Below are 12,716 nucleotides of genomic sequence, written 5' to 3'. Positions count from 1 at the left end.
CCTGAATTTTCCCCTGTCATTGTAATGGTGAGGGGCTGGTCCGCTGGCACTAAAACAGTTTCAGGAAAAACAGAGAGCATCCCAGAGCTCACACTTACACATGTGTAGGAGCAATCAGCAGGCTGCAGGGCAGCCCTCTGGGTGGCACAGCTGTTCTCATCCAGCCAGTGAGACCAAAACTGCATTTTTAGTCCCCCTCTGCCTGGAGGCTGACCCACAGGCTCAACACAGCCCACACAGAGACAGAAGGCACAGTGAGAGTGCTGTGCCAGGACAGCCAGACATTTCTAATCCTTTCTCTTTCCTGCACAGGCATCTGAGATGAATCCCACCAGCCAATTCACTGGCACAACAGAATATGACTACGGATACGATGAAAACACTGCTCCGTGTAATGAAGGAAACAACTTTCGCAGGTTTAATTCCCTCTTTCTGCCAATTCTTTACTGCCTTGTGTTTGTCTTCTGCCTCCTGGGAAACTCCTTGGTCCTCTGGGTTCTCCTGACCAGGAAAAGGCTGACAACAATGACTGACATCTGCCTGCTGAACCTCGCAGCCTCTGATCTCCTCTTCGTTTTGCCCCTCCCTTTCCAAGCCTACTACGCTTCAGACCAGTGGGTTTTTGGCAATGTCATGTGTAAGATAATGGCTGGCATTTACTACACAGGTTTTTATAGCAGTATTTTCTTTATAACCCTCATGAGCGTAGACAGGTATATAGCAGTTGTCCATGCTCTCCATGCCACGAGGATAAGGACAGCCACTTGTGGCATAGTTATCAGCTTGATCCTGTGGCTGGTGGCTGGCTTGGCTTCTGTACCCAACATCGTGTTCAGCCAGGAGCTGGAGGTCGAGCAGGCGCTGCAGTGTGTCCCCACGTACCCCCCAGGTGACAATACCTGGAAGGTTGCTTCTCAGTTTGCAGCCAATATCCTGGGCCTCTTGATTCCCTTCAGCATCCTCGTTTGCTGCTACACTCAGATACTAAGAGACCTGCAAAAGCGCAAAAATCGCGACAAGGTCAAGGCGATCAAGATGATCTTCATCATCGTCATCGTCTTCTTCCTCTTCTGGACTCCTTTCAACATCGCGCTCTTCCTGGACTCTCTGCAGAGCCTGCACGTCATCAATGACTGCAAGGCGAGCTCCCAGATAGCGCTGGCCCTGCAGCTGACAGAAACCATCTCCTTCATCCACTGCTGCCTGAATCCCATCATCTACGCCTTCGCCGGCGTCACCCTCAAGGGCCATCTCAAAGCATTCCTTCAGTCCTGTGGCCGCGTCCTCTCCAGCCCTGCCGGAGGTGCCGGGGCTGCACACTCGTTCTCGGCACCCACCCAGGTCTCCCTGACAGTGCAGGGGTCCTGTGAGCACACCTGAGCCACCTTCTGCTGGGGCGAGGGGCTGGCCAAAGGTCTGCTGTGGTCCTGGGGGTTGTGCCGCGTGTGCAGCATCCCCTGGGAGGTGCAGTGTGCTGTGCCTCCTGTTGGGATACGCTGTGACCTGCCACACAAACACTTGTGACATCGATTTTCCAAGAGAACCAGTGTGTTTGTGAAATGGTGATCATACATTGCCACAGAACAAATTTTAATGAAGTTTTAGAGCTCCTTTAATACACTTCAGCAAGTAGGCTGCTTCCTCTAGTATCTACTTTCTTCTGTGACAAAAGCATCGCTTCTGCCTCACCCCCAAGTATGCTGTGCCTTGTGGACACTGAATCCCTACATCCCTGGGACAAGTGTGTGACAGCCCTCTGGAAAGTGGGAAGTGGACAGGCATAGGATTGCCTCATCTGGCAAAGAGGGAATCACCTCAGACACTGTCACAGTTTCCCCTTTCCTTCAGATCCCAGAGGAAAAACCCCCTCAGCTCAGAGCCCTGCTCATTGTGGGATGGGCCCAGGGGCAGAGCCCTGGAATCCTCGGAACTGTTGTCACCCAGAGCAGCCTTTGGTAGTGATGTCTCCAAAACTAGCAAGCAGTGGCTCCAGGTGTCCCCTATGCTGGTCACTCGTGGAGGCTCCTACTTGACAATATTGTCCTCGGAGCAGGCGGGGGTTCTGCATCACCTCTGGAGCTGTGGGAGCTCCAACTCTGTGCCTTCCATGCTCGCTGCTAAATGTAACCATCACAAAATGACCTGTAGCAAAGCAGGCTCCTTCTCTTTTCCCAAATGTCTTCATTTTCTGCCATTTGAAAAATGCTTTCTTCAAATAAACATTAGCTACATCTTTTTTGTCTTGGTTCTTGATAGTCTGCCTGATGACTCACAAGCCTTGATTAGGATAAGAAAACTTTGAGTTTGCATATTTTTGAGTGGGTATCACATAAATGCATCTGATGGAATTGAGAGGCACCCTGAAGTTCCTCAGTAAAACAACTCTTATCTCCACTTTTCTGCTAAGGAAGCTTTGTTCTCCAAATCCCAGTAAAAATTCACAGGGAAAAAATATAATTTATATTGAGGTAGTATTACTGCAAACACATTTTTAAAAGCTAATCAAGAGAACACTTGAAATCAGGGAAAACCCAGCCTGGATATTGTAAAATATTTTCTTTTTTAAGGTAATAAAAATTTTAAATATTTTCCTAATTTTCCCTTTCCTTATGAAAATATAATTTCATATTTTAATCCTTCCTAAAAATTAAAAAAAGGAAAAAACCTTGGTGCCAAAATATTCTTGCTATTAATTATATAGTATAGAAAATACTTCTGTATTTTATTATAGATAGCATGAGTAACGTTTCTAGGCTTTATTCCCCAATGAACAAGAAAAACCCTACAACTCAATTATTATATTCTTTTACTTCTCAGAAAACTGCTGTTTAGAAATAACACTTTCTGTGCATTTCTTTGGGGCTCTTTGGACTGCATAGGGTCTTTAATGATTGAAAAGAAACGTGGATCAGTATCTCAGGTCAGGTTATCTTCTCTCTGTGGCCAGATTTTGGAGTTTGGATGAAAGTATTTCTGTATAAAATATTCAGTGACACTTACCATCATTTTTCTTGTAGGAAGGGACAGGCAACAGAGCTTATATTGCTTTAACTGATATTTTGAGAGGAAGGGGTAATGGAAATGTTGTCTGACCAGCCCTCACCCACTGGCACTTTTGCCAATGAGCAGTGAGAGTCTCTCTGGGTTACTAGACAAGGGCCAAACTCTGGTTTCTTTCTTTTTGTTGTTTTGTTTTTGTTTTTTTTTTTTTTTTTTTGGTGCAGCTTCTACTAAAATAATGCTGGGCTCACTGAAGAGTTCTTCCCCCCCGCTCCCCATCTTCCACTGCTGTTTTTAAAATACTGTTGTTTAAGAATTCAGGAGTGTAGATCCAAGCCTCACATCCTCTGCCCAAGCACAGCCAATCTCCCACAGAACCAGACTGCAGATTCTGAGGACAGTTTTCCCTTCAGCAGGCTCCTCCTCTGTATAATGTGGCTGTGAAAAGGAATAATACATGTAGGTATTTTGCCCCTTTTGTTGTAAAAAACAGAGACACAAACACACCCAGCATCACCCCAAAGCACCTGAACACAGCAGAGCATCCAGAAGCATTGTGCCTCTTCTCTAAACATGAAATTGTATTTACAATGGTTTCGACCACAAGACTTTGTGCTACTCTTCTTATATGTGATGGAAATAATCTATGGAGACACTCAACAATGTTCAAAAATTTTTGCACTTGTATGCACTAAAAGAGTTCTGGAAAGAGCACTACATTCTCAGGATAATAATAATAATGAGCTGGTATTGCTATTTCTCCAATTATACCTTTTTTAAGGCAGAAACTTCTCAACAACAATCTACTTTTTTTCCGCAGGTGCAATAATCTTGAAATAAAGCAGGTAGCAGTTTCACTTTTCCTCAGTTTCAAGGTTCTGACACACAGCAAAATTGGTAAAAGAAATTTTGCAATCAAATCATAACCAGATCAGTTACTTTTCATGTGCTCAGATGTTGTCAGCTGCAAATAGCACTGCAAAAGCACCAAGTAACAGTCGGGTTTATTGTCACCTGGATTTCCTGGGGCTTGGTGTGACACTGTGAAAATATGTGCCAAAATATATAGCTCAGTCTTGTTCCACTAAATTAGTGGAAATGTGATCACTGTTCAGAAGAGGATGGAAAAAGGAAATTATTGCCATTTGTAGAACAGATCTTCTAATGAGATGTTGCACATCCAAAGCAATTATCGTTCCTCCAGAGACCAAGCTCTATTGAAACTGTTGATACCAGCTTGCCAGTTAAACTACTGAATATCACTTTTCACATTTAGTAACACTTCCCCACCTGGTTCTGAACTGTGTTCTCTGTGTGTTCTGAAGGGCTTGAATTTTCATCTATTGATTTTCAGCTAACATGTTTCACTGACTTTTCTGTCTCATGTTTCTCTCCGTCCTTTTGTAGTCTGATGCCTGTGGCACTGTAACCTTACCCAAGTCTGACCTTACTCTACTCTTGTCCAAATGTGCACATCCTCAAAAACACCTCCCAGACCATTACAGTAAGGGAAGCATACTAATACTGTGCAAAGCACTGCAAAGGAGCACTGACAGTTAGAAAAGCAAAATAATAATGCGTATTGTGGTGCTATTTGTGACTCCTTCTGGCTTTTCTCCAGCCTATGATTGCCAAGTTCAGAGCTTTCACAGTGTCCCTCAGTTCTCTTCACTTACCATGGGATAGCCCAAACTTAAGAAGGTGTGAGACTGAATTTCAGATGTTCTCCATTTTGCCCACCCCCCACATTAGGGTTATGAGAAATCTGCCACATGTTTGAGAACCACCATTGGATTCAGTGTGTCAGGATACAGCACTCATTAGGAAATTCCATAATATTTCTGGGGCTTGACATCAGAGTTAAAAAGATCCAGGTAAGAAGTATGTATTACCTCCTTCTCTTATTTAGTTTCCAGTTATAAAGGATAATTGGAATAGCTGAAATCAATGACATTGCTCATTCGTGGCCACACACTGTAACTATTTGTAGTCCTTACAGTAGAACCTTGGCTACAGAAACACACCTCACACCGCCTTCTGCCTCATACCTTGTGTGGATTTTGCTCTTCTTAATTAGAAATATGTTATAACCAAAATACATTATCCAGTGCAAACCCCAAATGCATTATTAAATTAACCCAGAAGCGAGATACAAAACTTTCTGTGGTTTGCAATTTCTGCTGAAATGACCTCATAATGCCACTGAGTTCTGAAGCGTGCCTAACTATAACTTTCTTTAAGAACCCCAAAATCTCAGAGGTCTGCTCACCACTCTGTTTGCCCTTAGATGACTCCTGTGCCCAGCTGCTTGCTCTCTCTCTTTCTCTGTCAGCAGTTCCTTTCCTTCTCTTGGCCTGAGGAGGAGAATCAGGTGTCCTCCCTCATCCATCCCAGTGCACTGCAGTGTCAGCTGGCCAGTCCAGTCTCTCCCCCTAGTGACTCAACCCGTTCTCTTCCCTCACACTGATTCTCAAGGTAGCTGACAAACTGTTTTCACTTGTCACAGTGTTCTGACACAGATTCTCCAGGCTGTGTTTCATGTCCAGAACCTTTGGCACTGATTTTTTTAAGCTTCTATCTCAGGCAGAGAAAATGTTAGGTTATACCTCAGGAGAGACTCCCTGATTTCAGATTAAAACCACAAAGGCTGGGGTGGCTTAGACTTCTCTGAAAGTCTTTTCAGTGAAATGTGTGGAGGGAGGGAAGTTGGAAGTGCCAGTGGTGAGCACTTGTAAGCATTTAATGTTTAATGCATTTTAACATATGAACAACTAGGAGATTAGAAATCGTCCCTGGACAGTGTGAAAAACAGTAATAGACAGTGAACTTCTCCAGTATCCAAAAGTATTGAAAATAGTGTCACTTGATGAAGTCTTGTAAAATGGAGCACCAGTGTACAAGGTTAACTCCCCAAACAAACAAGCCAGTGATAGGTTTTGAGATTTCAGGTGAAACCAAGTACACTTTAGGCAATGAAAATACTCTTTTTTCCCCAGGATTCATGTAGGTGTTTATGTAGGTGTTTATCTCAGCATACTTCAGTACAACTGAGGCAGAAGTATCAGTTTTCCTTTTAATTATCTTACATAGGTTTTGTTGAAGTTATTTTCGTCACTTACTTGTGGTTTGCCTTCATCTTAAAGCTTGCACAATCTTTCCAAGAAGAATGACAAAATAGTTTGCACATGCTAAATGTAAAGCAACTCCTGCAATGTGATCTGAGAGCTTTACAAATACAGATGGACTTGGCTTCCTATCACTCTTGCTGGGACTGTTTTGCACAGTGGCACAAACAGCCTATCTAGAAGCATTCAACTGACTGCATGTGTGAAATATCTCCCTTGTGTCAAAGCTAGCTCTTCCATTCCCATTATGAGACAGCAATTTGTACTGCCTTGAAATTAATAAAATATATAAAGAGGATGCAATCTACCGCAGTACAGAAAATATCACAGTCATCCTCTTTTGGATGGAGGATGGAGAAGAATTTGAAATCTGTAGTACCACAGACTCTATGTATGGTTAGTTTGCTGTGGACTGTGAAAAAAGGTTTGATGGCTTATCTGAAGCCCTGTGTATTCTTCTGTTTTCTCTATAGAAGTTACAAAGGAAGTGATGTCTCCACTCATAAATAAAATATGCCAGAAGATGACTGACATCAGATTCATTAAGTGTGTAAGTTGGTGTATTGTGGCTACCAGTGTAGCTGCTGGACTATCCATGGGAACCTTTTCCAGGAACACAGCAGGGTCTTCCAGGTGGGTGCACAGGAGTGTGAGGCCAGTCTCTGAGAAGACTGCAGGCGATTTGGAGCCATTTGTGTCTTTCAGGTTCCATTTCATTGATCAGTCCTGCAGATACCTGAGAAGCAAAATCAGGGAAAGCTTGCATTTCAGAGATGCCAGGTCCTGTGCCACAAATAATACTGGAATCTGCAGCCTTATCACAGGACAGGCACAAATTTCATCAAGCGAGTGAGACACTTAGAGCTGATTTTATCCTACTCACCCCAGAGTGACTAATTCTAGCACACTTCCCTTAAGCACCTTCCCTTTCCACTCACACTAAGATCTTCATAGATAGCCTCTGCTGTTGTGATCCTCATGTTCCAAGAATCAATGTGAACATCAAGAACCAGCAGCTACAACAGATGAGAACCCTGCTCCAGCACAGTACTTCACTTTGGAGAAAAGCAGTTTACAAACCAGGTTCCACAAATTAGTGGGTGCTGGCAAAATGGACATAATTGTACTGCTTCATCTCATAAATGTGCTAAGAAGGCAAATACAGTAATACCTGTGAAGGACTCAGAGGTTAGCCTGATAGAACCAGAGACATGATCATGAGAGAAAAGCAAAATTCTGCAGTCCAAGAAAGGCTGCTCCTGCACTGTGGTGAAGAGCAGTAAAGATAACCCCAAATAACCAGTTCCTCAGCTGGGAGGGTGCATTCTGCAAACTGAGCCAAGCATTGTGACGGGGGACTGAGCACCTCAGTGTTTGTGAGGAGAGGTTCATGTGAAGGGCAGATCGCATTGATACGTCCTTGTGTCATTCTTCTGTGAGTAATGCAGAATATCTTAAGAATATATAGGACTCCAAGTTTACTTACATCTCTGTTGCCAGGTCTTACTCTCCAAGGCTCCGTGAAGTGCCCCAAAGCTGTAAGGAAGTATTGTGACACCTGAGCAGCTAATGGCAACTTGCATAAGCCACCAATAGAAACTGTTTTCCTTTTATGTTCCTACCCCTCTCCCCCCGCAAAAACCACAGTTTTAGAACACCTGCATGGGTATGAAGATGTAGGGAAAGAGGAGGACAGGCTTTGTCACAGACATATTTTATGAAAAATCCTTCTGCTAGGATCTTTTCTCCTGAGAAGCTGAGAGGCCTCAGAAACGAAATGTAAACAATAATTATCTGCTGCTGTGGAATGCAACAGGTGCATCTTTGATTGTTTTTAATTAATGGCTAATCACATGGCTAATCATGTGGTTGTTTTTAATTAATGACTAATCACAGTCCAGCTGTCTCGGACTCTCTGGTCAGTCACAAAATTTTATTATCATTCCATTCCTTCTATTCTTTTCAAGCCTTCTGATGAAATCCTTTCTTCTATTCTTTTAGTATAGTTTTAACGTATAATTTTCTTTTAATATAATATATATCATAAAATAATAAATCAGCCTTCTGAAACATGGAGTCAAGATTCTCATCTCTTCCCTTGTCCTGGGACCCCTGCAAACACCACCACAAGGCTTTGCAGCTTTACTTCTGTGCCATGATAGGCAGCACATGCAGTTTTCATGGGCATGAACAGAGTACAGTGTTCATAGTGCCATAACAAATGTGTTCCAGCCTCTGGGTGCATCACCACCTGGGCTGGTCTTTAGATCTACCATTGATCTATTCCTCTTCAGCAATGGGAGTAGACAGCATTATCAGGCTTAGCTGCTAAAACATCACCTTGGCCCCAAGGAACAGCAAAACAAAAATGTTTGACTCGATGGTTTCTCATCACCAAAAGCCCTGAAGCATTCATTCAAGTTACCTGAAAGTTTTGTCAGGGCACAGGCTGGCTGTCTGCCTTGAACTTGCTGCCTAAGGCTGTTCATATCATTAAAGAGAGCTCCCCACATTAGGTGATTCATTCCAGCCTAAGGTGGAGTAGCTTAAAACAGTTTTCCACCCTCTGCAAATACCCACCTCTGTCCCTTGACTAGAGAAGGAGCCCTTGGATTAGCTAGCCAACTACCAACTAAGGGTGGGAGAGAGATGATTCCTGCAGCCTACACCTTCCAGTTTGGGGGAATTGGGAAAGAATTCCCTACTAACAGACCTTGCAAAGGCCTGCTCTGTGCTCCTCCTTGTGCTCAAACAAAGTTGCCACATGCCCATCCCTGTAAACATGAAGACAGTCAGCAAAATGTCTGATGCGAGCTGCTGTGGGTGAGGGTGCTCGAGAAGAATCTGCAGCACAGGTCTCATCAAGATATTTATTGGATTCCTCTTTTAGCACAAAAGATCTGCTTCATTCAATTTAATCATAACAAATGGCTGAAGCACATTGGAAAATAACTCCCTCAGAGTGCACCTTCAGGCTTTGACACAAGGACTGAAGTCAGCATTTCTCCTTCCATGGAAAGCCTAGAAAATGAGATGAACTGCAAGGCCATCTCTTGTCTTTTCTACAGTCTAACTGGCATATAGCTGAAGACCAGTCATTTCTATTTAGGTAATCTGGTTGGTAAAATTACCAATATTTTTGCCATAAGTGACCTGTCTCCAGCTTCCCTTTCCCTCCACAGGAAAAGATACTTGTTCAAGAAAAAAGGAAAATTATTTCAGTGCCTTTAAGTGTATCCCCACAGCCTGACTTCATTATGCACAAAACATTGTATTATTGTCACAAAAAGCTAGTCTTCTCTTACATTCAGTAACTGATGGAGTAATAGAAGTACATGCGATTCCCTTGCTTTAGTTCTCTCGGTGGTACTGTTGTGACAGCTTGTAGAAAGCTCCAGATGAAGTAGGACAGTTTTGTTGCAGATGTTCTTCATTCTTTTTTGATTCTTCCCTTTGGTCAAGCAGTACTTCCCTATTTCCAGAATTTCAATGGATTAGCATGCTGAAGTTTCTGTACTCTTTTCTTACTGGTCATTCTAATTTTTAATGAAGATGGAGAACCTAATTTTAAATGGAAATCTTCTCCTGGCAATGTCGCTGATTTTGGGAGACTTTGTCCCACTGCTTTCTCTGCTTCTGTCTCTTAAGAAGTTATATGACTTTGTTAATGTTTATAAAGCCCGTTAAACCCATACAGGAAAGATACTAAGAGTAAATTCATAGAAATTAAGTCTGAGAAATCCTCTAGTCCTTTTGCAATCACTTCTCACAGGCCATGCTTTCTAGACCAATAAACACAATTTCCTTCCTCTGGATTTCTTCAGAGTCTCAATACGGCTGAAAAAGACATTTTCAGGGGGTTCTGTCTTTTGTAACAGGCTCTATCCTCTATATGATGATAGTAATTTGGCTACAGGTCAATATGTAGTCACAGGTGCTTAAAATCAAGTGCCTGATATGAAATGTTGCCTTTCCTTTGAATATGTCTTCTTTTTTTCTCCTGTGTTTTAATCTTGCTCAAACTTTTTGAAGCTTCAGATTATTTGCATTACCGTTTTGGAAAGAGACCATTCCTAATTTTCAAAGGTTGGAGCAACAGGGGCTCAGGCAGCCTGAAAACACTTGTCCACTTGTCTTCAGTCTAAGCACCTAGATTGGGAGCACAAAGAATTAAAATTCTTTCCAAACAATATGTGCAAAACCATGCTTTTGTCTTCAAGTTAAAATACACTGGTCGGTCAAGAGTGATTCATTCACCACCACAAGCATCCACCAAACCCATTATGCCAAACTCAAAACTGCTGTTTACCCCCCAGGTTATGAAAATAGAACAGAGGTCTTCCAAGGAAGACTTCTCCTGTGATCTTTCCTAAAACTGATTGGAGTTTGGTGACTCCAGAAAGACTCTGAGCAAGGCAGAAGGAAGCCTCAGTTTCACAAGACAGGGAGAGAAGAAATCAAGGACTAGTCAAGAACCTCTGCTATTCCCAGAAGATTACACCCACGCGAAGATCCTGGACAGTGGATTCCAAAGGACTTTCTCCCTTAAAAGCCAAGCCCCTTCTCCAGGTGACACCCTTCCTTTTCACCAGGCAGTGAAAATGAAGTTCTTTAGGCAGGATTTTGGATCCTGAAAGCCAATTCATTTCTTTACCAGGCATAGCAGTTCATAAAAGATGAAACATGCAAACAAGACTTCTCAGCTAGCAGCCTGTACATTGAGTACGAACACATGTCCCGAGCTGTAAAAAAGAATTTCAAATTCAGACAGCAACACAGAGGGAGATGGTATAGAATGGAAATATGTCTTGGGTCTCCCTGTTATCCACTGTGTCACTGTAGGAAAGGCACTTTCTGCTCAGGCTTGAAAGTTTTCAATGGTTTTCTGTCTGCACTAACAGCAAAATCTACACAGTCCCTTCCCTTATGTGATTCCAGCCATCACATCCCTCTTCCTGAGTGTTTAGGCACTCTTTCTGAAACAGCTTTATGAGTCTCTTTTATACTCCCTGTAACACATGTGATCGGTTATATATCGCTGAGTTTATTGAAATAAATTTTTTAGGAAATGAAAAAATCCAGCTATAACTGTAGCACAAGCCAGTCTTACTGATTTTCAGGAATACTGTAGGTAAACACTCTGTAGTCTTAGAGAGAATGGTCAAGAGCTGCTGCCAAAAGAGTGCAATTTGAAATAAGTAGCCTTGCTATAAAATTGAAAAAGACTCCATAAGGAGCAGAGAAGCGGTCATATTATTCATAAATCCTATTTTACAATGATCTATGGGACCCAGTAAGATGCATCCCAGAGTCCAGAGGGAATTGGTTGATAGTAGTTGCCAAGGCCCTCTCCATGATACTTGAAAAGTCATGGCAGTCAGGTGGAGTCCCAGGTGAAAAGGGGAGTTTTCACCTTTTTTTTTCCAGTCTCCTGGGAAAAGGGAGACATTGCACCTCTCTTTAAAAAGAGTAGGAAGGATGGCCCTGGGAACTACTGACCTGTCAGCCTCACCTCTGTGCCTGGGAAGAACATGGAACAGATCCTCCTGGGAGCTGTGCTAGGGCACGTGGAGGGCAGAGAGCTGATTCAGGACAGCCAGCACTGCTTCACCAGGGACAAGTCGTGCCTCACCCACCCAGTGCCCTCCGGTGATGGAGTGACTGCAAGAGTGGGCAAGGGAAGAGCCATGCATGTTGTTTATCTGGTCTTCTGAACAGCCCCCACAACATCCTTCTCTCTAAGTTGGAGAGAGGTGGAGTCAATGGGTGAATTGTTAGACAGATTAACAAGTGGTTGGACTCTCCTGTCTGGAGGGAAGCTGTCAATGGCTCAGAGTCCCAATGGACATTAGTGACAAGTGGTGTCCCCCTGAGGTCTGTACTGGGACCAAGTGCTGTTTAATATCTTTATTATCAAAGAGATTGAGTGGACCCTCAGCAAATTTGACACCAAGCTAAGTGGGGCTGCTAACACACCTGATAGATGGTATGCCATCTGGGGGGATTGGACAAGTTTGATGTGAGGTTTAACAAGTCCAAGTGCAAGGTCCTGCACCTGGGTTAGGGCAATCCCCAGTATCAGCACAGGGTTGGGGTTGAACTAATAGGGAACAGCCCTGGGGAGAATCCCTGGGGAGCTCATGGATAAGAAGCTGGACATGACCCAGCCCAACTGCCCAGAAAGCCAAATGCATCCTGGGCTGCATCCAGAGCAGCATGGCCAGCAGGGCAAGGGAAGGGATTCTGCCCCTCTGCTCTGCTCTGGTGAGACCCCACCTGGAGTGCTGCATCCCGGTCTGGGGTCCCCAGCATGGGAAGGGTATCAAACTGTTGGAGCAAGTCCAGAGGAGACCAAGACAACTAGAAGGATGGAGGACTTTTCCTGTGAGAAAAGTCTGAGGAAATTTGGTTTGTTCAGCCTGAAAAAGAGAGGACTTCAGGGTGATTTAATTGTGGACTTCCAGTGTCTGAAGGGAGCCTCCAAGAAAGGAGAAGAACCTTTTACATTGGCATGGGGTGACAGCATGAAGTGCAACGGATTCAAACTGGAAGAGAGTAAATTGAGATTAGAAGTTTCCAGAGCAGGTAGAA

The 12,716-nt window shown here is 43.5% G+C and overlaps 1 protein-coding gene across 1 annotated transcript; it reads left to right on the top strand.

Annotated features, from left to right (window-relative positions):
• Window positions 1-321: 321 nt before the first annotated feature.
• Window positions 322-1,380, top strand: LOC131081247 (C-C chemokine receptor type 8-like). The gene has a single exon (XM_058020260.1). It carries the CDS (start codon window positions 322-324, stop codon window positions 1,378-1,380), a length of 1,059 nt encoding a protein of 352 aa, XP_057876243.1.
• The last annotated feature ends 11,336 nt before the right edge of the window (window positions 1,381-12,716 follow it).

This window comes from Melospiza georgiana, chromosome 1, assembly GCF_028018845.1.
Source record: "Melospiza georgiana isolate bMelGeo1 chromosome 1, bMelGeo1.pri, whole genome shotgun sequence".
Lineage (NCBI taxonomy): Eukaryota > Metazoa > Chordata > Aves > Passeriformes > Passerellidae > Melospiza > Melospiza georgiana.
This window is presented reverse-complemented; position numbering and strand designations above follow the sequence as displayed.

Bases quoted from the DNA above. Each gene is read 5' to 3' on its own strand.
- LOC131081247 (XM_058020260.1), top strand. From the start codon at position 322: ATGAATCCCACCAGCCAATTCACTGGCACAACAGAATATGACTACGGA.